Source organism: Rhinopithecus roxellana, chromosome 4 (assembly GCF_007565055.1).
Source record: "Rhinopithecus roxellana isolate Shanxi Qingling chromosome 4, ASM756505v1, whole genome shotgun sequence".
NCBI classification, from domain to species: domain Eukaryota; kingdom Metazoa; phylum Chordata; class Mammalia; order Primates; family Cercopithecidae; genus Rhinopithecus; species Rhinopithecus roxellana.
The window spans coordinates 16858646-16885129 of record NC_044552.1 but is presented as its reverse complement, the minus strand read 5'-3'; the positions used below and the strand labels follow the sequence as shown (position 1 = coordinate 16885129).

The 26484-nt window shown below is 45.5% G+C and overlaps 1 protein-coding gene across 2 annotated transcripts in view; it reads right to left on the bottom strand.

The window, feature by feature from the left end:
• The window catches only part of SLC22A23 (solute carrier family 22 member 23), a 187695-nt gene that overhangs the window by 142937 nt on the left and 18274 nt on the right, over positions 1–26484 (bottom strand). For both annotated transcript variants that reach the window (XM_030929162.1, XM_010361796.2), the window contains exon 2: positions 4331–4434. In XM_030929162.1, coding sequence (XP_030785022.1) covers positions 4331–4434 — 104 coding nt within the window. The remainder of the gene's footprint in view (positions 1–4330; positions 4435–26484) is intronic.

Genomic DNA, 26484 nt, shown 5'->3' with positions numbered 1-26484 from the left:
AACTCATTCAGTTGTGCACTTAAAATGGGTGGGTTTTATGGGATGCAAATTATATGTCAATAAAACTGTTAAAAAAAAAAAAAAAAAAAAAAGGTAAGGCATGGCCTTACCCTATAGAGATAGATGTAATTTTAAGAAAATACAGGGAAAGGAACAACAGGATGAAATTACACTCAGAACTTTTAGTTCTAACCATTCCCATCGGTCACTTTGGTTTACTGAAACAAGGCCAAGGCTAGGAGCTCAACGTAAGTTAATCTCACCTAGAGATTTTAGCCATGACTTTCCCTTGTCCAGTGCTAGGGTCAGGAAGCCCTTACCAGGAAAGACTGTGAGCTGATTTCGTCCAAATCTAACTCATTTACAAAAATAAACTTAAAATACAGCTTTAGTCATTCTCCTAATATGAAGAAAAATGGACTAACTCTAACATCTTGCATTACCCTTGACTTCCCTGGTCTACGAAATGGGGATAAGCATCCCACATTGTGGAGTGTTGAGATCCTTCACTGGGGGGTTGATGGGCACAGATGCAATGCCTGGCACAAAATAAATAATGAAATGCTTTAGTGCTCACTCCTCCCTGCATTTCTATATCCCTGATGCCTACCAAACAATGTTTGCTGTGTTCTGATATTTTAGAAAAGATGTTTGATTTTTTAAGCATGTAGCAACCATTCTAAGTCCCTGCTCCCAAAAAATGGTTGCTAAAATCAACAAATAAAACTTATCAAGGTCTACACGGCAAACACGGTCTTTGAAGCCAGGGCGTGCTGGTTCTGAATCCAGGATCAGTACTTTTGAACTATGTGATCTGGAATAAGGCCGGGCTTGTTCAAATGAGCCTGGAGTTCCCTTTGGTAAGGGCCAATAAATGTCTACTTCATAATGTTGTCGACAGGAGTGGATATGAACAAATGCCTCAGCAAGCATTCAACACATGTTAGTTATAAGTATGGACAGTTTTCTTAGAAACTGGCTCCCAGGGCAGAACCCTCTCGGAGAGGACTGATAAAGCCACAGTCCTTGTCTGTAATGCAGAGGACTTTGTCACTTAGGATCTGTGGTGGGCAGAACAATGGTCCCCAAATCTGTCCATGTCCTAATCCTCAGAACCTGTGGGTATTTTACCTTTCATGGCAAAAGGAATTCTGAAGATGAGATTAAGCTTAAGGACCCTGAGATGAGGTGACTTTCCAGGTAGGTCCAATCTAATGACAAGGAAAACCTCCCCTGGCTCCAGGGGACCAGACAGGTAGTGGTGTGAGAAGGACTTGACTTGACATTGCTGGCTCTGAAGATGGAGAATGGGGCCAGGAGCCATGGAATGCAGGTGGCCTTTAGAAGCTAGAAAAAGCAGGGAAGCAGATGGTCTCCTAGATCTTGTAAAAAGGAAAGCGGCCCTGCTGACACCCTGACTTTAGACCAGTCAGACCTTTGTTGGACTTGTGAACTGCAGAACTGTAAGATCATTCATTTGGGTTGTGGAAGCCGCCAAGCATGTAGTGATTTGTAACAGTAGCCATAGAGAACTGACACAGGGTCTCAACAGGGAACAGAGGTCCCACTCAAATGAAGTGACTGGAGCAGATTTTAATAAAGGGATTATTTACAGAAGAGTGAACAAGCTGAGAGGGAACCCACAAGAGATGGTGTTGGACCTGGTGGCCCTCAGCAGCCGGGAGTAGGGGAAGGATGGTCCTGGCCCCTGAGAGAAAGAGGTGCCGTGTGGAGGTCATGGACAGGAGGTGGCTGGCCCCTCCAGCCTGGCAGAGAGCAAGCTAGGCATAAAAGTGCCTGACCTCACTCTCCTCTCCCCTGAGGATCTACAGCTGGTGCTCCCCACTGGCCACTCTCAGGAGCTGGCAGGCAAGGGGTCCTCTGGGGAAGCTCACACTGGCCAGCATCCCAGGGTGGGCTGGGGAAGGAGGCAGAGGGGCTGCTGCAGTGACAAACACAGCAAAGAAGGGAGCACATCCCTGGGGCCACTGGCCATCGGCCCTCCTACCCACCTGAGCTAGCAGATTCTATACCAATACCCCGTGAACATCCCCAGACAAAACTTGGTGTCAGAAACAGTAACTTTTTAAATGAAGAAGTGTATTACTTAAATGTTACTAAATGCTGACTGCAGCCCCAGGAAGCATATTGTATGACTTGATCCACTTCCCCTGCAGCCATGAAACAGGGCCCACAGCCGAGAGGTCTGGAGTTCCCTTTAAATGGGTTTATTTCCTTTTAAGCAAGGCTCAGGCAGGGAGTAAAATGCCAGAAAACGGGGTTGGAAAATACCAAGCTTTCAAACTGAAAGGGAAGCCCACTCAAAGTGTTCAAAAACTACCACTCAGGCAGCCTGCCCCTGATTCCCAGGGCACCCCCTCAATCTTGCCCATCTGAGGAGGACCCTCAGAAAAGCAATGGCAGAGAAACAGTTTGCGATGTTAGACTTCTGGTTACTCTAAGAGCAAGACCCACACTCTTTTGTCCTCAGGCCTGGTGTGTGATCAGGGAGGCCACACCACACGTGTGTACAAGAAGAAAGTCAAGAAAACAACCTTGAAACAATTTAAACTATTACAGACTGGTTCATCCATAAAAGTCGATTTTTACTTTTCTATTAAATCATTTATTGAATAAAGACACTAAAACCCCAGTCAAGTCTGCATTTCTTTGGAAAGACAGTGACATGGATTATATTAGTATATTTTTCTAACCTATTTCAATGTAGATTTCTGGGAAACGGTATATTTTAGACCAATATACCTCACACTAGAAACCTATGAACTCAAGTATTTGGTTTAAAAAATAAACCCTGTGTTGCCTCTACCAAAGAAAGCCCCTAAGGGGTTCCCTGCATAGGTCTCCAGAGGTCACTGACTGCTTCTCTGTTGCTGTCCACAGAGAACGTGTCCATGAGAAGCACTTGCAAATGATGATGAGGCAGATGTCAAACACACAGGAAATCACATTACATGTCAGCTCAAGGAACTCCCAAATAGACGCTAGGTTTTGGAAGAAATTTTCCACATGTGTAATGTGACCCTCTGCTGCTGTCCACCCAGGCACTTGCCTTGGCCAGCATTCTCAGTTAACTGAGGTGCAGAGGTCACAGAACCTATAGAATTTGTTCCATATCACTCTGGGCCCTTATTTCATCAAGGCCAAGAAGTCCCAATTCACATGCACACACACACACAAAAGAATCCTTTAAAGATAAAAAGATAAAAGAATGTAAGCTGGGGAGACAGTTACACTACGCCTCTCTCCTGAGCAATCCCGCTACTTGAAAAACCTGTCAACATTGTGCAATTGTCTCCCTGCTTAGACACATCACCGCTGCTGCCCCTGTGACCACAGAATGCCTTAAATAAACACGCTGCAGTACCCTGGTGGAGGGGCAGGCTCTGAGGCCACGTGGCTGAGTTTCAAGTCCTGGCCCTCCAGCTTAAAGCTGAGTGAACTTGGAGATTTGACTTACACTTCCGTGCTTTTCCAACTGTAAAACACAGGTAGTAATAGCATCTCCTATTAGGGGTGTTGTAAGGAGATGTTAATGTATGGAACTACTTAACACAGTGCCTGCTACATGGTAATCTTTCAGCTGCTAATGTTATCATTATTACTGTCTCTGCTACCAGCTTTACCTGCAGACCTCTGTCCTACCAACCTCATCCCTTCATCCTGAACTGCTTGCCTTGCTCCGGGTACCCGGACTTCCTCTCCTACCCACACAAAGCATATGCGTTCTCACCTCTGGCCACCACCCTCCCCTGCCCACAGAGCCCATGTGTGTTACTCAAATGGTCTTTATCACTCAAGGTGCAGCTCCCCGCAGACCCCACAGAGGCATCTCCTGGCCAAGCCAAGGACTATCCCTCTCTAAAATCTGTATGACATTCAGAGGTGCTAATCAGCACTGCCTGACTCATTCAGCTTGCATGGGGGAAGGGTCTTTAGCTCCCCCATCCCCTACTTTTTAATGCATCTTCTGCATCCACCCCTTAGTGCATCCACCCCCTGGAGCCCTGCACATAAGTCTTCAAGCTCTAACTAAACATCAAAGGTTAGAGGTAGATGGGGCTGCAGGCTGGTTTTGCTAGATTCTAGAAGCTAGAGAATTGCTTTGAATTTAAATTCACACTTCCAAATGATCTGCTACATGCATGGGCCATTTCTCTGAGCTCTGCATTCTCCACATGGCAGCTTTGGTCTTCTGCTCTGGCACTGGGAAAAGACAGCCACGGTAAGCTAACACTGACTACTTTTCTTTAGCCAGCAAAGGCGTGCTGTGGCCTCCAAAGGTTCGTGCGGCGGGCACGTTGGTACTCACCAGTCAGCAATGCATCCAGTTATTAGGTAGCCAAAGATTAATCCAACCAGTAAGGAGAACTTAGCGATATGGACCTTCCAGGCATTATCACACACAAGATCCCACTAGAGAGGGGCAAATAGAAAATAAATCAGAGAGAAACATACACAGAGCTCGTCGTACTCAATTACAAGGGCAATATAATAACCCTTAGGGACCATGGCACCGTTGCCAGTACTGTGCCACATACGCCATTCAGAGTCTCTTCCACATTTTTGAAAATCCAATGAGACATATAATTTGCCCACAAAAGGAAATGGAACATTTTAGTCTGGGACAGATTATAAGTCTGCACAGAATGATGCAGGAAGTCTGGGGATACGTGTTCTTCTGTCCCAACCAACACGGGAAATGTAAACTGAGGCAGAGGTGGGCAGTGACGGAGACCAGGCATCCCTGAAGACCCAGTGGTCCCTCACCATGAAGAGCTGCTCCCAGTGCCCAGGGGCTGGGAGACCCTGACAACTTTCTGCATGGGCACGGTGATGACATGAGGAGGTTAAAAGTAACTTTTCATCCCAAAACATTCCCCAAACTTTATGAGGAGTCTTAAAAATAAGGCGAGCATTAGTAGTGATTGTTGAAATATGAACTTTAATTACATGTAATTAAATGTAAATATGAAATATAAACATTCTATTTTACCCTTGGAAATGTCCCTTGCGTTTTCCTATTTCCCCTCTAAAGCCATCTGCTCTACTTGGCGAGAAAGTTGGTCAAATAGTAAATACAACATTCAGACTATTGTACTGTTTGACAAGAAAAATACAAAAAATATTCTCATTTTTCTTTTCTCCACTTGCAGAATCAGGAGAGAAACCCCTGTTTGTTCCCTCTAAGTGATGCGTGTCCAAGTGTGGACTCAAATCCACATGCAGCTTGCATCTGGGCCAGAGGGGCAAATAAGCAGGGTCTCCGCTGGCCAGGTCATGGAGACGCAGAGCTGGGGGTCTAGATGCCCTGCTTCTGCTGCAAAGAAGTGGACAAAGTTTCCGGTTCTGGACTCGCAACTCCAGGTCAGTGGAGACGGGGGTGGGGTGGTGCGGGGAAGCAGCTGAAGAAATGCATGCTAGTGCATTTGGGAATGCCAGAGCGGGAGGTGTTCTAGGAGCAGAGGCAGGATTGGAGGGGAGTGGGCGCATGGAAGGTGGTGGGCTGACCCCTGATCCTAGTTCTGTCTTCTTAGATGTCGCCCCTGGCCCCTTGTCTCTATGCACCCCAGACTGCAGCACAGAGGATCCTTAGAGAGCACTATAAGCTCAGGCCCTGCCCCATGTTTCCAAACTTTCAGAGCCTTATCGAGGCCCCTGAGGCCACAGCTGTGGTTCTCAGCTTCCCTAAAATTCAGGAAAAGCCACGCTCTGTGTCAGTGGATGCAAGGAAAGGTGCCTGGCGGGGATAAGTAGAAAAGCACTGTCTGTCACAATGTCCCCACTTCTGCCCTGGACTCCTTGGGACGCACACTGGCTCGCCAATGCCCCTGACACAGGTATGGCTTTCCAGAGACTTGAGGAGGGTGACTTCTTTTTCTACCCCATCTGCTTCCAGAGTGATTTGCAATGCCAGGCCCAGGAAGAAAGGGAAGACGGGAATGTAAGCACAGACTGCACGAGGGCCTCGTCAATAAAAGACGGCTGGGAATTTGCTGTTGTCAGGGTTTATTCATGAATTTGGGGAGCAGGGCGCTGCTGGTTGCACAGATTCTTATTAAGAATTCAGACACACGAGCTTCTTACAGGGTTAACTTCCTTCCATGATTGCTCCAGTGGGCCTCAAACTGCACTCCAGGGACCAGCAGCATTAGCACCACCTGGGGACTAGTTAGGAAAGGCAAGTTCTTGGGCCCCCTCCCAGGCCCACTGGATGAAAACTCCTGCAGGTCAGCACAGCAGTGTGGTTCAGCAAGCCTGCCCCGCGACTCAGAACTACTGGCCGACGCTGCCCTGCCATTTTGAAGACAATGAATGCGCTTCACTGTCTTGGGCTGGGGTTCAAACAACTCCCAAGAGCAGGGAGAAGCGAAAACACTGTGGGAACCACGCAAAAGACTGACTGCTGCTGCTCGGCCCTGCAAATGCAGGGTTGTACAGCTAGGTGATGAGTTAAGTGGGCTTTTGCAGGCAAGCCTGGAAAAAGAACATCCACATATGTATGCTGTTTCTAGGAAAAAATGTACTTTTGATAATAAAAACCTTTCACCACGCAACCTATTTCTAACTTCAGGAATGCAGGTTCTGCCTTAAAATGTGAGTGACGGCTTCATAAATCACGGTGGCCGCACATTCTGTTTTTCCAGCTTGGTTTACACACTCTGGCAGGGGAGGTGCTCAGAGCACCTGTAACCACTCATCTCCCAGTTGCATCATGTCTTTGGGAGCCTCGGCTGAGCACAGTCTCAGTAGGAGAGGAACACGTCCCGACCCCAGGTTGCTGCCAGGAAGAAGGGTACCAGCTGCCGTCTCAATGGCAGGGAGTCATTTGAAATGCTTTCAAGTCTCCACCAAGACTTCCCATTGATGAGTTTACTTGAGGTTAAAGGATGCAAATGAGTATATTATGCTTCTGTGAGATGGCCAGGAAGCAGAAGAAATTTTAATAAAGCATTCAGGGGACTGGAGGAAGTTGCCAATACTGTTGTGAGTTCAGCCACCTGAGCAATGACCAGACCTGGCCTCTGCAGCCACGACCCCATTAAGGTGCTAGCTAATAAGATGTTCAGTGGTCAGCCCTATCCATTAACAGTGCCACAGTGGAAAACGAAGACAGTGGAGGGAGACTGGGCCACTTACACGGCTGGTAGGGAGAGGAAGCGTGGTTAAAAGTATGGCTGGCTCCACAGTTCCCAGCCTGTGTGCTTGCCCCTGGGGAGGGGAGCAGGAAACCCAGGGCGAGGCAGTCACCTGCTGCCTTAAACCCTCCTGAACTAGGCACAAGAATAGACAGCATATCTGAAGCAACAAGTAAACCAACTGGATTCCCAGGCCCAGTAAGTTTACCATAATAAGGGTTACTCATGCCTGGGGATCCGCCTGCAACGCCACCCTTGCCATCCTGGAGCCACCGCCGTTTAGCAGGGTAGGGTGGGGCTGGCGGAACCCATGGCGCCAACACCCTTGTTTGACTTCTACTTCTGGTATTGACAAAAATGTACCGGGAAAAGAAAATGTGTTCAGACACAGTATAATCTCCTAAAGAATTTCAGAAGTATGAGGAAGCTTTGAGGTCACCTGGCTCTTGAAATTTGTTCACATTGCTCTAGATAAGATATGGCAACTGGTCATTTCACTGACCAGTTGGGTAAGCAATGTTTAAAGCAATTTATAGGCCGGGCGCGGTGGCTCAAGCTTGTAATCCCAGCACTTTGGGAGGCCCATCCTGGCTAACACAGTGAAACCCCGTCTCTACTAAAAATTACAAAAAACTAGCCGGACGAGGTGGTGGGCGCCTGTAGTCCCAGCTACTCGGGAGGCTGAGGCAGGAGAATGGCATGAACCCGGGAGGTGGAGTTTGCAGTGAGCCGAGATCCGGCCACTGCACTCCAGCCTGGGCGACAGAGCGAGACTCCACCTCAAAAAAAAAAAAAAAAAAAAAAAAAGCAATTTATAATTTTTCAGATTAAAAAAATATATAATAGAAGTAATGTTTTAAAAAGTACAAAACCAGAACTTAATATAATAGGTTTTGTCTCTGACATTACCCTTGTCACCTCCCTCCCCATCAAATCAATCACCAATTCCAGCAGGTTTTACCTTTCAAATATGTCCTGAACATACCATCCATGCTCCATTGCCCCCACAGACACCCCGATTTATAGGGATGGGGTAGGCGCTCACTCATGTGATTCCAGTCTCCTTCTGGTGTGTGCTCCTATAGTGTGAGCTGGAAGGCCAAAAAGAATACTTCCAGATTCTGGTACACCTACGGTTTCAAATGTGATTTTGGTTCTGCCAATCATGTGCACACCCCAAAATAACTTTCGGTGTGCAACCTTATTCTAATTTCCGGATGACTTGAGTTAGGAAGAGAGTTAAGAGGGGAGGAAGGGAGACATCCATTTTGCTGGTCAGATCTGGCAAGAGTTGGGTGGTCTGGGAGCCAGCAGTTCTGGAGGCGGCTAAGGAGTTGTGATCTTGGAACCAGTGGTTGGAACAGTGACTTTCTAATTGTTCAGCCTCCTAATGGAGGCACAGTTCCCTGGACAGGCTAGCTCTCCAGAGTTCTTCCAGGAATCCTTCCAGAGGCCCGTTTACAGTTGCTCTAGCAACTCAGTAAGCACTATTCCCTGTATTCAGTCCCTATCTCCTGAAATACCAGAGTGGCTTCTGTTATTTGCAAATTGAACCTTGTTCTCTGGTCAAATTTCCTTGGGATGGAATTTGCAGGGGGTAAGCAGACAAGGTAAGGAAAAGTCACCAGCCCTCCTCCCTCTCCTGAACTAATATAAGAGTCTCCCTGCATTAACTCCAATCTCCCTCAAATCCATCCCCTAGAGAACAATGAAAAGCATCCTTTAATTAAGCTTGTTAACACCTCATCAGCAGGTTTAACAAGATCATAAAAGCACTAAAGTCATGGCCCCATTTCACAATCTTAGGCTTGCTTGCTTTGTCATTCTTCCAAGACCAGGGACATTCATCATGATGCCATGGGATGCTTCTGAGCCATGACTAAGCGGTGAGACAAATGACTCCAGAGTGTGTCTATGTTTTACACACGTTAGTTGCTCTGTGTTCTGGCAAAATAAGAAACAAAACAAAACTGCGGAGTCAGAAAATCTGGTAGACTGTTTTTGGACCTGTATAGTTTAAGGATAAGCTAAAGAAAATACCATTAATATTATTTTGAAAGGAATAATTGCTTGACTTGTCAGAGTGGAGAAATAGTCATCAAGGAAAATCAGAAAATTTCTAAAGAAGATGGAAAATAAATGGCAGATAAAGAAAGCAATCTTGTTTTCCACGGTAATGAATTCTATGATAAAATGTAAAACAACATAAAAAAATTGGAAGCAAATAGATTGCTTCTTTAATTTTGAAGTGAAGATAAAATCTCTAAAGAGAAAAACTAAGGAGGAAAAACTACATAAGGAAACAACTGGTAGATTTTGTAATAGTTTAACGATTACTACTTTACTATTAATTACTATTTTTAAAATCTACACATCAAAAATACAATAAGCAAAATTATAAAGACCTAAATTTGTAATACATATCCACTTACATATCAATATACACCAATACTGCAACCAGAAATTGAGTTAGTGCTCAGATGATTAACCAAATATGAAACACAAATAAACACTTGAGAAATGTTTGATTTCACGAACGAAAATGAAGACAGCCGGGTGCGGTGGCCCACGCCTATAATCTCAGCACTTTTGGAGGCCAAGGCGGGAGGATCACTTGAGGTCAGGAGTTCTAGACCAGCCTGGCCAATATGGTGAAATCCTGTACTAAAAACACAAAAATTAGCTGGGTGTGGTGGTGCGTGCCTGTAATCCCAGCTACTCAGGAGCCTAAGGCATGAGAATTGCTTGAACCTGGAAGACAGAAGCTGCAGTGAGTCAGGACTGCACCACTGCACTCCAGCCTGGGCGACAGAATGAGACACTGTCTCAAAAAAAAAAAAAAAAAAAAAAAAAAAAAAGAAAAGAAAAGAAAAGGAAAGGCAATATTGTTTTTCAAAAAGAAAATTTTAAAAAAATTTCTAAAGATGCAGGAGAAACAAAGAGGTATAAACCTATACAAGGAGCATAAACCAGGCACTGTTTTACTGGAAGACAATTTGGCAATATGCAGCACATTACTTTAAATGGGGTCCACTCTTTATCCCAGCAATTCCCTTTCCTGGAACTTTATCTCAAGTAAATTATCAGAGACACACGCAAAGGTCCCTGTGCAATGATTTTCTCTGTTTGTAACTTATAAGAGCAAAAGTTGAGAACCTGACTAAATGTCGATGATACCACAGCATCATTAAAAATTTCACCTTTGAAAATGAATGATCGAGGAAAATGCTCATGATATAATTGTATGACAAAGCTTCAGAATGGAAAAACGGTGATTAGAAGAGATGTTTATACAGGCAGGGCAAGTTAAAAGAAGAGATTCCAAAATATTTTAAAGTGACTATCTCTAAAGAGTAGAAATAAGACTGAGTTTTATTTTCAACTTTATACTTGTCTTGACTTTTCCAAATTTTCTACGATGAATCTACAAGCCCTCAAATGACAGAAAAAAAATGTAGGGAAAAATAATGTAAACTCCCACAGTGGCAGTGACAGTGGGGAGGCAAAGACAAAATCATTAAACAACAAACCAATAAAGGAAAAACCCTTTCGCCTTCTTGGAAACACGTATTTTAAGACAATCCTATAAATCAGGCCTAGAAGAAGCTTATTTTGAAAGTGGCTGGGAACAAACCATGTCTTCACAGCCTGAAGGTTATGCATGTTAATGCTCACTGACTAAAGCGAAAAGTGTTTTTTAGGGAAGTGAATGACAATTTTCCCCCAAGTTTCATCTTTTGTAGTGGAGATCCCCATTTGAAATTGTTCTATCAGCAAACCACGAGGGTTTTACCAATCGCTGTGCATACTGTCTGTTCTAAAGCTGGGCAGTGTCAGTTGAGATAAAAGAAAATATTTCTGTTCAGCCCTACAAAGAGGACAGTAACTGCTTAAAACTTCAAAAGCTTTAAGTAAAACAAAGTTCCTGACTGGGTCGCAGGAATTTAGAGAAATGTAGAGTCAGCATTTCCCCCTCTAAAATAGAGTTTCAGCAGCCTCTCATGAACCAGTGTTTTATATACCATGGATGTGCTGTGCTTTGCACTTCTTAACTGTAGACAATAGAAATGGTAAGAACACACACACGGAGTCCACCCTGGAAGATGAGTCACAGACGGACAAAAGAAACACCCTCCACAAGCCAGGCTGATGAAGCACATTCGCTACAATTAGTTTCTCAACATTTACGCAGCCTCTGCTACCTAAATGTGTTTTTCAGTATTTTTAATCTAACAGTTGACAGATTTTTTTTCCCTAAAAGATTCCATCAAAACTCAAGATATACTGCATGACTTGAAAACCTCAAATTACTCTCTGCTTTTTGCCTCTAAGCTCATCCTCCAATTTTAGGAGGTTTGCTGTCAACAGTAGCCAACACAACTGCCAATCAGAGTTGGCATCGTTGCAAGCTTCCTTGAATGACATAATGAACATCCTTGGGTACTCCGGGGAATTTTTTCTCTTTTCAATTTTGTTTCTCTGTTTTTTATTATTATCATTAATTGCTGCTCAAATTGCTCCTCATCTTTCCTTTTTTCTACCTTAATGCTAAAATAATAACCATGGCACGTTGAGGGGAATAGCCGGGGCAAAAATCGATTGCAAACCATTCCTGCTAGATGGAAGATACACCCCCAACTCTCGCAGACCTGCATTCTGAGCCTCTCTAAGGAAACCCCCCCTGGAGCCACACTGTAAAGTTTCTTACACTTCACGTAGTCCCATTTTAATGAGTAATGTAGTAATTTTAGATTCATTCGAACCCTTAAGCAATAATTTCTTTTTTTTATTTTTTTCTTCAAATGACAACTCTATTGCCTGCTCCTCTTCTGCACAGTGCAGCCTTCCCGTGGGAGAGAAACAAACTGCTTCATTTACTGACACTGGGGCTTTCCTGGTTCTCACTGAATTTGACCATTTTTAAAGGGCTAGAGATGTAGAATTTGAAAAACAGAAAAAATTACCACCTGAACACATCCTCAGTGAGGTGTAGGATTATCTCTGAGGAAAAAATACCATGAGTCACTTTTCTTTCTTTGTTTTACTTTTTCTTGAAGGAAATAAGAAGGTGTATTGTTCTGAGCAGAGGTTTGCATTATTGAACGTTCTTATTCTTTTTGTACAGGGCCCAGTGGCATTTGGGGAAGCTGAATAGATACCCACAAAGCAGTGGAGATAATTAATAAGCAATGCCCTTTTAGCTACCAAAACCTTGAACAGTCTTTCCAAATTCTGCAGTGTGTATTTTACTAACGGCCCTCATCAACTACCTATAAGAACGGAAATGAAGACTAAGCCCTGTAAGTTAACAAGGAAGGAGGAAGTGGGGAGGAATGCAGGCAGGGAGTGGGGGGAAGGAAGGAACCCCACAGATCCCTAAGCATCAAAAGGAGCAGCTATTAATGTCCTGCAAGAAGTCAGCACACAGGCTTCCAGCACACTCATTTATACGAGATAACTTGAAGACCATTAACTTGAGAAATTCAAAAGTTGTTTCAAGTGTTACTGGAGGGTATTTTCTAGTATAACACAGTGTGTCATCAGAGCTGGACTGTAGCTAGCATCAACATTTAAGATGTCCCCATCAATTCCGGAAGACAGCCAGGGGTGGGGAGCTTCTGCTGGGAGCCTCAGGGGATCCTTGAAATGAGAAGACTGTAAGGACCCAGGTGATCCATCCTGGAGAGAACTTGGAGGGTGAAGGAAAGTCATCTTCCACCTGCTGAAAACAAATGCCTCAGTGGCTTCCCACAGCGGCAGGCTATGGCCTTGTTGTAACAGGACCCTGTTACATTCCCTTTATGGCTAGAGTCACCTGTCACCTTCTATCCTTCCCATTTGCAAACTGGCTGCCATCAATTCTGGAAGAGAGCCAGGGGTGGCTGCCCCCCACCTACCTCTCTCATCACTACCCCCTGCCCCAACCCCTGCCATGACCCAGCCTTGCCAAAGTGCTCACAGCTCCCCAGAGCCTCCATGCCCTTGGCCCACGTTGCTCTTCTGTGCCCCACTCCCACAACACCCTCATTCTCCCACTCCAACTTTTCTGGCTTGATGCCTGCTTTAAAGGACAAACTTCACCAAAACCAAAATGATTTAACATTGTATATCACCTGTCGGTCAAAGTATGGCTGATTTTCTGTACTGCATGCGTTTTTTTCTTTCAAGCAACACATATTACTTTTGCAAGCACACAACCAAGTGAAAAGTGAAAAGGGTACAAAATTACAAATGTACAAATGAAAATGCTTCTATATTTCTATAAAGTTTAATAAACTCCATTGAGGGGTATCCTCTCCCAAGACCAGATCAGGAACCTCTTCTCTGTGCCTCTGAAGCATCCTGTACTCATGATAAACATGTAGACTGTTCTTACAATACACCATAATTGCCTGTTTACAAGTCTTTCTTCCACTAGCTCAGGGGGCAGCAATCTGTAGCCCACAGGCCAAACACAGACCTGCTGTCTGTGTTTGTAAATAAAATTTTATTGACACACAGCGGTGCTCCTTCATTCATATATTCATTTGCAACTGATTCTGCACTACAGCAGTAGAGTTGAACAACTGAGACAGAGCCCACATGACCTGCAAAGCCAAAAATATTTACTATATGGCCCTTTTTAGAAAAACTTTGCTGACTCCTGCACTAGGCTGCAAGTTCCTCGAAGAAAGGGACCATGTCTTATTCCTTCACGCCTAAGCTAATGCTCAGAATGAGGGAGGGGCACGGTGTTAACGTCAGGTAGGAACGAACCTCCCAGAAGTCAGAATGCTCCTGTGTCCACCTGTGTTCACTGTGCCCTGCTATTTATCTTAATCCTCTTTCTGTGATTGTTTTTTCAAGTATAACTTAATTTAAATAATTAATACATAATGATTATACCAAATTTATATAGGCAATATAGGTTTTAAATGTTTCCACCAAACTTTTCTCTATTGGTAATTTTCCTCCAGGGAAAGATCTTTCTAGTTTTATTATAAAAGCCAATAGAAAATTTGGGTCTATGAGAAATTTATTTAAAACAATGAATAATTCTTTTTTTTTTTTTTTTTTTTTTTTATAGATGGAGTCTCGCTCTGTCGCCCAGGCTGGAGTGCAGTGGCGCGATCTCGGCTCACTGCAAGCTCTGCCTCCCGGGTTCACGCCGCTCTCCTGCCTCAGCCTCCTGAGTAGCTGGGACTACAGGCGCCCCCCACCACTCCCGGGTAATTTTTTGTATTTTTAGTAGAGACAGGGTTTCACTATGTTCACCAGGATGGTCTCAATCTCCTGACCTCATGATCCGCCCACCTCGGCCTCCTAAAGTGCTGGGATTACAGGCGTGAGTCACCACACCCGGCCGAATAATTCTCTCTTAATAGAACAAATCTATGACATTAAATTAAGCATTGTTTTAGGCAAAGAACGGAAACTAAGATTCATTAAGTATCTACCCTGTGCTCGGGACTCTGCCAGCTGCTTTGACTAAGCACCCTGATAAGCACAGCAGGCCCATTGCATGGGCATTATGACCAGTGTGTCCATTTCACAGATGAAGAAACTGAGGCTGAGAAGTGGCGCTAGTCCAAGACCGAGTGTCTCTTATGTAAATTATTAATCTGTATCTGATTGAAACTCAGGCTCTTTCCCCCAGTAAACTCAAAGAAACAGCCCTAGTTCATACAAATAAACACAATTCTCTAGTTTACATTAACTTGTTATAGGCTATAGCATTTGTCTTGACAAGTGCTCAGTACACTTTATGTGCATATAGAAGCAAAGTAGCATACTGAAAACAGGACAGGTTTTGGTGTTACCTCATTGTTACACTGACTAAACAAATAATAATTTGTCCAGGGTCTGTGGATAGCAGATATTTGACACATCATGGCTGTTTAAGATACTAATATCACAGTATCTTTTTTGAATAGAATTTTTAGTACTGAAATGTTGAAAAAAGTTATGATCAACCCCCTATTTTAAAAACAAGGAAACTGAACAAGAGGTGAAGTGACTCGTTCAGAATTTAAAAAGCTTATAGCCAAGCCAGACCTGAGCAGAGCCCAGGTTTCCTTGAGCTCAGTTGCTCCATACCAGGCTGCTATGGAAAATGTCATTTTCAGATGTGACCTGATGCACAGGGACGCATGACTCTCCCAACAAATCTCACAAGTCAATTACTGCCAAGCCAGGATAACTCCTAATCAAATGGTCAGTGTAGTGGTACTACCTTCATTCTAGTCCAAAACTCTTACAACAGGAAGGATTAGGAAAAAAAAATTAACATTTTAATTGAGATCTACTCTTAGGCTTCCTGACAAAGACTCATCTTTTTTTGTAACATACAAATCAGAGTACCTAAGATGGTAAACCATTTTTTTTTTTTACTGTTTCAACACTGGTCTAACCATCTTGAAGAGGATATGATGCCTTTTTCTTTCTTTCTTTCTTTTTCTTTTTGCTTTATTTAGCTCAAACTAGAAGCCAGTACAACCGTGGATCTAAATGATCACCTTTTCCATGAAAACAGCTAACACCAACCAGCTACAAAGAAGGTACACAAAGCCCGAGGCTGCCCTGGGCCTACTCCGCATCCCAAAGTTACTCAACTATGGTAGGTCTGACTACTACAGGACAGCATAATCCTTCAGGTTTTTATCCAATTGCCCTTTGTCTTCATTACACTTGGGCTAGGCTCTGGCTTACCATTGTCTCTGAGGAAGGGCATCGCATGGTAAGTGAGAGCCTGGTCATATGGAATCCAGAGCCTCAAGTGGGGTCTGAGCCAGTGTGCGAATGTGCTGTCAAGCACAGCTGGGATGCAGGCTAAGAGCTCGGAGTTTGAGCCTGATAAACCCCAGTTTTATTTCTAGTTTGACCCCGCAATCACCAGGGCAAGCTTTTTCACCTTGTGGGGGGCTCAGTTTTAACATCTATGACGTAGGAGTTGCAAAACCTTCACCATAGGGTTGTTACAAGAGTCAAAAATAACACCAGGAATGCGCCTGGTGCAGCAACTGGCACAAGGTGATTATTACTCATTAATTTTGTCTGTCAGTTAAGCAGGTCCTTGGGGGCTTATGTCTGTTGGTAAGTAACATTTCGGATCTGAGAGTAATAAAACTACTTCAGAAAGGGTTTTGATTACTTAGAGTCTGAGCTATTCATTTTAGCCTCACCCCTAACTGACCCAAATTAAGGGGTATTTTACTAGTTTTACATCCTGTCTGCATAGTCAGCACCAGATTAGAAAGTGGGCCAGACGAGGATGGAAGACGCCCTCCAGGGAGCAGCTGTGTTCACAGCTGGGAGATGCTGAAGGAGAAGCGGCTCCAGGTCTACCCGGGGCTCTACTGTGCGTTCGGGTCCTCCCACCACCTATCAGGATGTTGTGCCCTTCATTTTGACCTCCTCAGCAGCATCCTGGGAACAGCAACACAGCTTCGTTTCCAACACTTCCTGCTATCATTCCTTAAACATACTATTTTTCAGACCAAAAGAAAAAAAAAAGTAGGATGGTTCTCAAAAGCCGACAACACTATTAAACCCAAGAGTGTGTTTTTATTTTCTTCCTTTGAACTATTAATCTTCTAAAAACACCATGCCAAACTGGCAGCATGACAGCAAAATGTGACTGTGCAGTCTGGCTCCTGGCCCCTGCCCTCCGGTCGGGAGAGGAAGAAGGTCCGAGGTGGGGCGAGCCAGGAAACCTCCCGACCTTCCACTTCAGTGCCTCCGGCATCCTGGGGACAAGCGGACTGAGAGGCAGCTCTCTGAGTTTCCTCACATAGAACCTCAAAGCATCCTTACGCCAAAGCCAGGATCACTACCCTGAGAACTCACCAGGGCCTGGCCAGATGTGTATGTGACAGGGAAAGGAGTAGAGTACACATGTCACAACTCAAACCTCAGTAAGCAGACAGAGAAAGGGAACAGAGGCCCTCTCATGCCAAGGAGGCTGCAAAGCTGCCCAAGTCGGGGCCTCACCACAGAGTCTCTGATCAGACCTTCCTGCCCCACCTCACCCTCCAGGCTGCTCAGAGTGGTACAATGTTTTAATATTGGTGACAGGCCTGGGATGGCCAGCTCCTGAGGGGACATCCTTCTGTTACTTGCGGAGTTGGAATTATAGGACTTGGAGGGTGTGAACTTTTGGGGAAACTCCAGGGATGAACATGAGAAGGCCTTTCTGCTGTAGTACTAACTGCAATCAGTGTCTGGGGCTTCACGGGCTTGGCTTTGCATAACAAGCCAGGGCACCTGAACTCCATCCCAGCCCTGCCAAAATAATACTCTCCATTAACTACTGATGCAGCAGAGCAGCCTTGACAAAGCTTGCCACGGGACAATCAAGTTTATCCATTCAGCATTCCCCAGTTCTTTCTTCTGTCTCTCTCAAAGACAAATAGACAGCAAAAGACAAAAAAAGACAAAGTAAAAATATATTAATAAAATTAACGATCCGATAAGGAAGCCCTTCACAACTGGACTGTCCTCCCTGCGCAGCTGCATTTGAAAGACATACTCACTTCTAAGCCAGCATTGAAGCTTTTTTTTTTTTTTTTTGAAGGTGGCATGGCTAAAAGGGTATCAGTAAGTGTTCATCTAAAAAAAGGGAATAACTGGTTCATTAGCGATGCATTCAGTGAAACAACGTTGAGCTGGTGTCTCATTTGTAGGACTTCTCAGAGCCTTTAATATGTTAATGTGCATCATGAATCCTGAAAAGGGGGTTCTATAAAATGCATTTTTCAAACATATTTGGCCTTGGAAACCCTCTCCCTCCTACACACTTTCAAGGGCATGTCTGGGCTGCAGAGTACGAGAGATGTTGCCACGTATATTTTGTTTGACCTGCATGAACTAATATGTGAACGCAATGCAAATTATAACAAGTGGAAATTCTGGGATTTTAAAGGCTGGGGTAAAACAGTCCTGTCACCTCTGCCAATCCACCTGAAGGAAGATAAGGGGGATATGCATGTACATCAAAGGATGTTCAAAAGAACCAGAGGAATGTTTTTCTGCCTCTAATCCGAGAGAATAAAAATAACTATTTTCCTGGCTTCTTAAGAGTTTATAACTGCTAATTGGTAAGATATGGACAAACATTGAAAACTCTAAGGAAATGATCTGCAAAAGGTCAACCACAGCAAGAAGCAGTCAACTGTGTAAAATTCCACTTCCTTGAGAACAAATCGCTGCCCTGCCTGTCCCCACCTCTCTGTGGAAGGACAATTGCTCAATTAGCCCAAGTCCAGGGCTGACTAGGAAGTATGCAGGCAATGATTTATACTATGTTATTCTTTAAAAAATAGTCTGTAGACCCCCAAAAGCAAAAGCAGGGACATAAAAAGATATTTGCACACCATATTCGTAGCAGCCGTATTCATCGTAGCCAAGGGCTGAGAGAAACGCAAGTGTTCATCGATGGATGAACAAAGAAACAAAACGTGGTGCATGCACATGATGGAGTATTATTTAGCCTAAAAAACGGAGGAAATTCTCACACATGCTACACATGGATGAACCCTGAAGACATGCTAAGTGAAATAAGCCATCACTAAAGGACAAATATGGTATGATTCCACTTACATGAGGTGCCTGGAGTAGTTAAATTCATAGACACAGAAAGTAGAATGGGGGTTACCAGGAGCTGGGGTGAGGGGGATGAGTTATAGTTTCATGGGGATATAGTTTCAGCTTGGAAAGATGAAAAAGTTCTGGAGACGGATGATGGCGATGGGTGCACAACCATGTGAATGTCTTCCACTGAACTGTACACTTAAAATGGTAAATTTCATGTTATGTATGTTTTCCCACATGCACACACACAAAAGTTGAAAGAAAGTGTTATCTTCAGAAAATGGGCTAGCCAGTATCCCAATTAACTTAAACATGGATGGCAGAGCACTTGGAAGAGAATCCTGGATCAGGCAGCAGAAAGCACAGAGCAGCCGCGGTCTTCCTGCCTGTGGTCTTGTGGGTTATCTTCGCAAGAAACTCTCCAAGGTGCAGGCCTCTCTATCTGACGTCTCATCTCTGCTGGCAGTGAGACGTCCTTTCTCCCCAAGCTTGTCAATAGGTGAAAGGATTGAAGGACGTTGCCAGCCAAAAGGAAGAGTGACCAGACTGGCCCCCCTCCCTCGGTCACCAACCCCCTCGACTTCTCACATGTTCAAGGCAGGCCACCCCAAGCTCTTAGGTCCTGGCCTTGTGTAAATACGTTTTCTTCGTTTGTGCCACCACCCAGTCCCCAGTATTGTGGGCCAGGCCTCAGGAGGGACTGCAGAGCAGTGCCACAGTCTTAAGTGTTTCCTGACTATTTATTGGTCACCTACTGAGTGCCAGACCCCAAGCAAACAACAGTGCAAAAAGTGCTGTCCTTCCTCTTCAGCGTTGGGGCAGGTCTAAGAAAGGACGATGCTGAGGGGTAAAGAGTAGTGGCAGCAGACACAGAAAGGCGCTGTGAGTGTGCCCTGGCCAGCCCTATCCATGCCGGGAAGACTAGAAGGGATGAGGCTGGAGGGGAGTGGAGAGGAGTTTTTCGTATTAGAAAACACAGCATGTGGCCAGGCGCGGTGGCTCATGCCTGTAATCCCAGCACTTTGGGAGACTGAGGCAGGTGGATCACCTAAGGTGGGGAGTTTGAGACCAGCCTGACCAACATGGAGAAACTCCATCTCTACTAAAAATATAAAATTATCTGGGTATGGTGGCACTTGCCTCTAATCCCAGCTACTTGGGAGGCTGAGGAAGGAGAATCACTTGAACCTGGGAGGCGGAGGTTGCGGTGAGCCGAGATTGCGCTAATGCACTCCAGCCTGGACAACAAGAGCGAAACTCCATCTCCAAAAAAAAAAAAAGAAAGAAAAGAAAAGAAAAGAAAGAAAAAGAAAACACAGCAAGTATTAGGGTTTAAAAATGTGGGGCAGGCTCAAGGGAGGCTTCCAGGAGGGAGACCTGCACCTGGGCTGGACACTGAGTAAGAATGGGTGTGGGGGCAGGTCCTGTGAGGGCACACCCTGCACCCATGTCACAGAGGGGAATGTTAATCAGGACTAACCTTAAAATGCAACTGAAATGTTAAGTCAATCAAACCTTATTGGGGGCTTCTGGTTGATGCAATTATTGTTAGAAATATCCTGATCAAAGATCACAGCCTTTCAGAAAAGGAGGCCCAAATTCCTGAGCCTGGCTCTGCAGGGGACAGGGAGGGGAGAATGAGAGGGAGGGCCGTTAAAGGTTCAGCCTTTCGAAACCACCTATGGGTGGGCATGAAGTCTGTGGGCTATTGGCCAGTCGTCAATGAACAGGTTGAAGTTATGGATGAGCTCAGAGGGAGTAGGGTCAATCCTATCAGTCCTTCGTACCTTAGTGTGAACTGCTTTCATCTCTTAGTTAAAGTTAGCCGCCCAGATATTTTGGTTTTGGAAAGTAGGAATAGAGAGGAAATTCTGAAAAAGAGGTCATCTGAGAGCACCTGAGAAGCACTCCCAAATGAGGAGACGTCCAATAGTTGGGGACAATATGAGGCTACAGAAAGAGAGGTTCTGAAAGTGAGGGCACATGGCAGACAAACATATCCACAGCTCAGGTGGCCAGCTGGGGGCCACAAAGACCGCCATTTGCCAGGGCCGACCTCGGTCATTTCCTCCGAGCTTCCATGCTTCTGTTTTAGAGGTCTAGAGTTAATGGTTAGAATATTGCAGGTGGTTGTATAACGCATTGTAGTCGTTGGTTATATGACTGTCCTCTGAGCTCCACTGGGAGCTCTTTGCAGAAAAGAGCTCAGATTAAATGCATATCTCAAAGCGCACACTCTGCTGAGAGGGAGCGTCACTTCCATCATTTCCTGTAATCCCCACAAAGCTTTATGCTATAGGTGTCATCTCTACCTTGGAAATTAGGTTCCAGGGGGCTGAGTAATCCCCAAGGTTCCTCAGCGAAGAGGCGGTAGTGCTAGGGTTCAAACCGGTTCTCCTGCATCTGAGCCCAGTGCTCCTTGCCCGCGCCTCTACTCCCTGGATCTTCAGTCACTGAGAGCCTGTGGCAGGAAAGCTCTGGTCCTCTGTTGAGGGAATGCTGGCTCCTTCCACAATCACTCAGGCTTGGAGGGTAGGCTGGTTGTGAGACTTTGAAGAAGCCTAAGTTTAAAATAAATGTTTAATGTTTTTTTCCCCAAATTCTGAAATTGCTTTTGTAGAACCTGAAGGAACCAACCTTCCTTGCTGTTGTGTACAACTGCTCTTCAGCTCACTGTAAAACTAGGCAGAGGAAGGACTTCCAGGAAGGCATCTCCTTCTAGCTCTCCGCTTTGGCTCAGTAATTTTAGTAGCCATCATGATAAATGCATCACTTATGCGGCACATTTGGGGGCTTCGAATTTCTACACTGTTCCCCTAATAAAAGCGCACCGTCAGTTGTTTAACCTGCTTTCAGAGGAATGCAGTTCGTCTCAGGACGACACTCACACGCAAGTACAAACATGCTTCCTGATGGAGTGCAGAGTGGCTCGCAAACTTGAAGCCCTGGGAAAATCTTACAAAAATCACTGAGCTTTTCGTATGTTTAAATGTGGTGGAAATGCCTGCCTACAATTCATTGCTCTTTTTAAGGTTTTTAGCAAGGAGCAGGCAAATCAGGAGGCCTGGCCCTCCTTCTCTCACTAACTCATCCCTGTTGAGAAATACTTTCCCAGTGGCCTCCAGAACCTTGTGAAGGGAACATACAATTCTGCAGGGCAGGTTCCATCAGAAAATATTTCCCCTCCTTGGCTTGAAACCCTACAAGCTGGGGCTTTGGGGCTCCTTGCAGTTAGCTGTGGGCTGGATGACAGCAGAGGCCCCACCTGTTTTGTTTGAGTTTCGCTCAAAAGGCTTGCCCAGGTCATTCTTACAGAAAGGGAGGATAAAGAGGTCTCCATCAAACCCTCACATGCAAGAGATGCCTACAGAGAGGTGGAGGGCCTGGGTGCCAAAGCCACTCTCGTGTGCTGCAGAGACAGGAGGAAACGCCTCAGAACAGCTGCTAAGTCACCCTTGGGACACAAACAGCAGCTGACTGGTAGTGCCACCTCCAGGTGGCTTCTCCCTGCCCAAATGGTACTAGCACCATTCCCACGGCCTCCTTATCAGCCCTAGGGAGTGAGTCCCAGAAGCTGTGGGGTCACACAGGGGCCACAACTCTCTAGGGCCAGGGATCCCTGCCTCTAACGAATGGTAATCCCCTCCCCACATTCCTCCCATCACTCCTGCTTCCTACCCTAAAAATTTTGAAAAGAAAAAGAAGGAAACTTGCCTAGCTTATAAATAAGTCAAGACTTTTCACTGGCTGCCCTGATTCTGCCAATCAACTTTTAAATATTAGAACAGAGGGGTAGCCAAGAGTAGAAAGGATTGACAATGTTCAGCTTATAATGTGCACGGCAGTCTATGCATAATCACCACAGGCTGAAAACAAACCAGTGTCCGTCACCAATGGAGACAGAAACACAATGTGGTCTACCCATGCAGTGGAATATGGCTCAGCAACAAACAGGAACAACTATCAATGCACACAGTACCATGCAGGAATCCAGGGATGAGACTGACACGGCGGACCACAGGCTTCCTTCATATGACCTTCCAGAACAGGCAAAACCATGCTATGGGGATAGATATTAACGTAGTTGTTGCCTAAGGGCTGGGCTGACTGGAGATGGGCAGCGTAGAATTCACTAGGGTGAGGGAAATACCTTAATTTAGGGGGTGGTTGATGGGCATATATACAAGTCAAAACCTACTAAGCTATACAGTTAACATCTGTCCATTTTACTATGTGGTCATTATGCCTCCACTTTAAAAATTCTGTGAAAGCTGGGTAGGGTGGCTCATGCTTGTAATCCCAGCACTTTGGGAGGCCAAGGCAGGTGGATCACCTGAGGTCAGGAGTTCGAGACCAGCCTGACCAACATGGTGAAATCCCATCTCTGCTAAAAATACTAAATTAGCCGGGCGTGGTGGCACATCCCTGTAATCCCAGCTACTTGGGAGGCTGAGGCAGGAGAATTGCTTGAACCCAGGAGGCAGAGATTGCAGTGAGACGAGATCATGCCACTGTATTCCACCCTGGGTGGGACAGCAAAACTCTGTTAAAAAAAAAAAAAGGGGGCTGGGTGCAGTGGCTCACACCTGTAATCCTAGCACTTTGGGAGGGCGGGTGGATCACAAGGTCAAGAGATTGAGACCAGCCTGGCCAACATGGTGAAATCCCATATCTACTAAAAATACAAAAATTAGCAGGGCGTGGTAACTGGTGCCTGTAATCCCAGTTACTTGGGAGGATGAGGCAGGAGAATAGCTTGAACCTGGGAGGTGGAGATTGCAGCGAGCCAAGATCGTGCCACTGTACTCCAGCCTGGGTAACAGAGCAAGACTCCACTTCGGGAAAAAAAAAAAAAAAAAAATCTGTGAAATTATTTAAAATGGGTCCCAAAGACAGGGCAAAGACTGATGGATTGTGAGGAGCATCAGTTTTTGTTCTTCCAACAGCACAAGGTCAGACAGCAGAAGAGAGGAGATGCGAGGGGTGTGGCCAATCCACCAACAGAATAACTGCAATGCCTGGATCAACCTCCAGGAGAGTGGGCATTTGCTCATATCCTCCCTTGTGCTTAGGAAGTAGATCTCTAGGCTGAGAGCTCAGAAAAGAGATGTGAACGATTCACACAGATGCTATGTCAAGGCCTGAGGTTCTTAACAGGTGTGCTGATGGGCTGCCTGTCAGTTCCAAACAGGAGCCTTACTGTCACTCTACCAAAGGCAAGAAAAATAGCCCCACCCCATCCCCACTGCTCCATAGAAACCCGGGCAGAGAACCCAGGCAACAAGGGCACTGGGAGCGGTGCTGGGAGTGAAGGGCCCATGCTGGAAGTCCCCTGCTCAGAGGGGCAGTGTGCAGGGGCTGGGATTCAGGCTGCTAGGGTCTAAATCTCAGCTCCAGCAGGTGGCTTAGCTTTGCTATAAGCCACAGAGAAGCCCACTTCTCAGAGGGCTGTCAGGATTCAGCCGTGGCATCTGTAAAACACTCAGCCCAGCCAACCTGCAGCAATGAACACTTCCTCCTCTCCCTTCCCTCTCCCTTCCCCATCTCTTCCTCCTGTTCCTCCCCACTTCCCCTCTCTTCCACCATCCCTGCTCCCCTTCCCCTCCCCCTCTCTCCCTTTTCCCCCTTTCCTTTCCCTCCTCCTCCCCTGTGACAGGTATCCACACTCCCACCCCTGCTCCCAGCTACCTCTCCTACAGTGGTGGAATCTGCCCCTCCCTCTAGTACCTGCACCCTTCTGTCACCACCTGGATTCTGAACACAGCAGCCAACTCCCACGGAAGTCCCAGCAGTTGCCTTCACTTGCACATCTCTGACTTACAACAGACAAACTGGATGGAAAGCCCACTTATCGCAGCAGTGATGTGAGAACACACTCAGCCCATGCTCCAGGGATGCAACTCCCTCCCTTCTCCCTGAGGAGGCCCTGCTGAACTGTGTCCACCCTGCCCCTAACAAGACATGCTGGAATCCGAACCCCAGAACCTCAAAATGTGGCCTTGTTTGGAAATAGGGATTTTACAGAGATTATTAAGCTAAAGTAAGGTCTCTAGAGAGGACCCTAATCCAACATGACTGGTGTGCCTACAAGGAGAGATGAGGACACAGACACACACAGAGGGAGGACCATGTGGGGACAGAGGGAGAAGACGCCATCTGTAAGCCAAAGAGAGAGAACTCAGGAGAAACTGACCCTGCCCACACCTGGATCTAGGACCTCCAACTTCCAAACCTGTAGCAGAATACATTTCTGTGGTATTTGTTATACAGCCCAGCAAGCTAATACAGCGTGAGAATGAAGCCAGGGCAGAGGATGACCTAGAAGAGAACTAGAAAGCACTTGAAACTGCAGCCCATCCTATCTCTGGACTTCCAGAAATGTCATCTGTACTTTTGTTTGTGTGTGTTTTTATTTGTTTGTTTTGATTTTTGAGACAAGAGTCTCGCTCTGGAGTGCAATGGTGTGATACCAGCTCACTGCAATCTTTGCCTCCCAGGTTCAAGTGATTCTCCTGCCTCAGCCTCCCGAGTAGCTGGGATTACAGGTGCCCACTACCACATCCAGCTATTTTTTGTATTCTTAGTAGAGATGAGTTCACTATGTTGGCCAGGCTGGTCTCGAACTCCTGACCTCAGGTGATCCACCTGCCTTGGCCTCCCAAAGTGCTGAGATTACAGGCGTGAGCCACCACGCCTGGCCACTTCTGTGTTTTTTTAAAGCCAGTTTGATGCAGGGTTTTCTGCTACTTGCAGCATCCTGACTGAACCCCCCAAGCTTTCAAACCCTTCACAGTCTTGTGCCATTCTCTCCTCCTAACTGAAATAAATGTCTTCTCCCACTCCTTCCCATTACAGGGCACACATCCCAGGGATTCCCAACTCACTCTCTTCCCTATCTCCATGTGCAGTGCACCCCTCTGCCAGGCTGACTCTTTTGGTCCCACCTCTGCCTCCTGGGACTACCTGTTTTCCAGACACACTCACAGATCCATCCTCCCCGTCTCCAGCAGCTCCCAGCACAGTGCTGTGCACAAACTGGCGGCTCAGTAAACATCTGAACGTTACACGCTGCTCAGGACACGCCTGGTGCAGTATTTCCCCCATATAATTTTGAACTATGAGATGAGGCCACTGTGTTTGCTATATAGATTCAAACAGTTCGCAAAAGAAAGGCTGCTGTATGTCGTCGCTTCCCTCAAGGAGAAAATGCCTTCTGAAGACTTGAAAACCTCCTTTCAGTAAGATGATCCATAGATCCTCAGTCTGTAAATTCCCTGGTAACCTTCTGGCTGTCAAAGGTCATTTCAGCTTCCCAAACACTGCTATTAAAAATGAGATTCATCATCAAAGTTGCCGTTGGCTTTCCTCACCACCCTCCCATTGGTCACTTATCTAAGAATCTGCCCCAAAAGAATTATAAATGATAAACAACAAGAAGGCAAATGAGAAATGAATTAAACAGAGAAACCACTTGCTTATACTTAAACACATTATCAGCAAACACATAAAACCAGAAAAAAAAGAAAGAAAAACCCAAAACAAAACCACACACATCGAAATTCCCTCCACGTTTTGATGATACCCATTTTTGACAAGTTGTTTCTTACGGGACTTCCCAGAAAAATATTACAAATAAATCTTCTCTTAAAATGAAATTACAATTTTAAAAACCACTCTGGAACCTACTAGTTTTTTTTTTTTTTTCTTTCTTTTTTTTTGAGACAGAGTTTTGTTCTTGTTGCCCAGGCTGGAGTGCAGT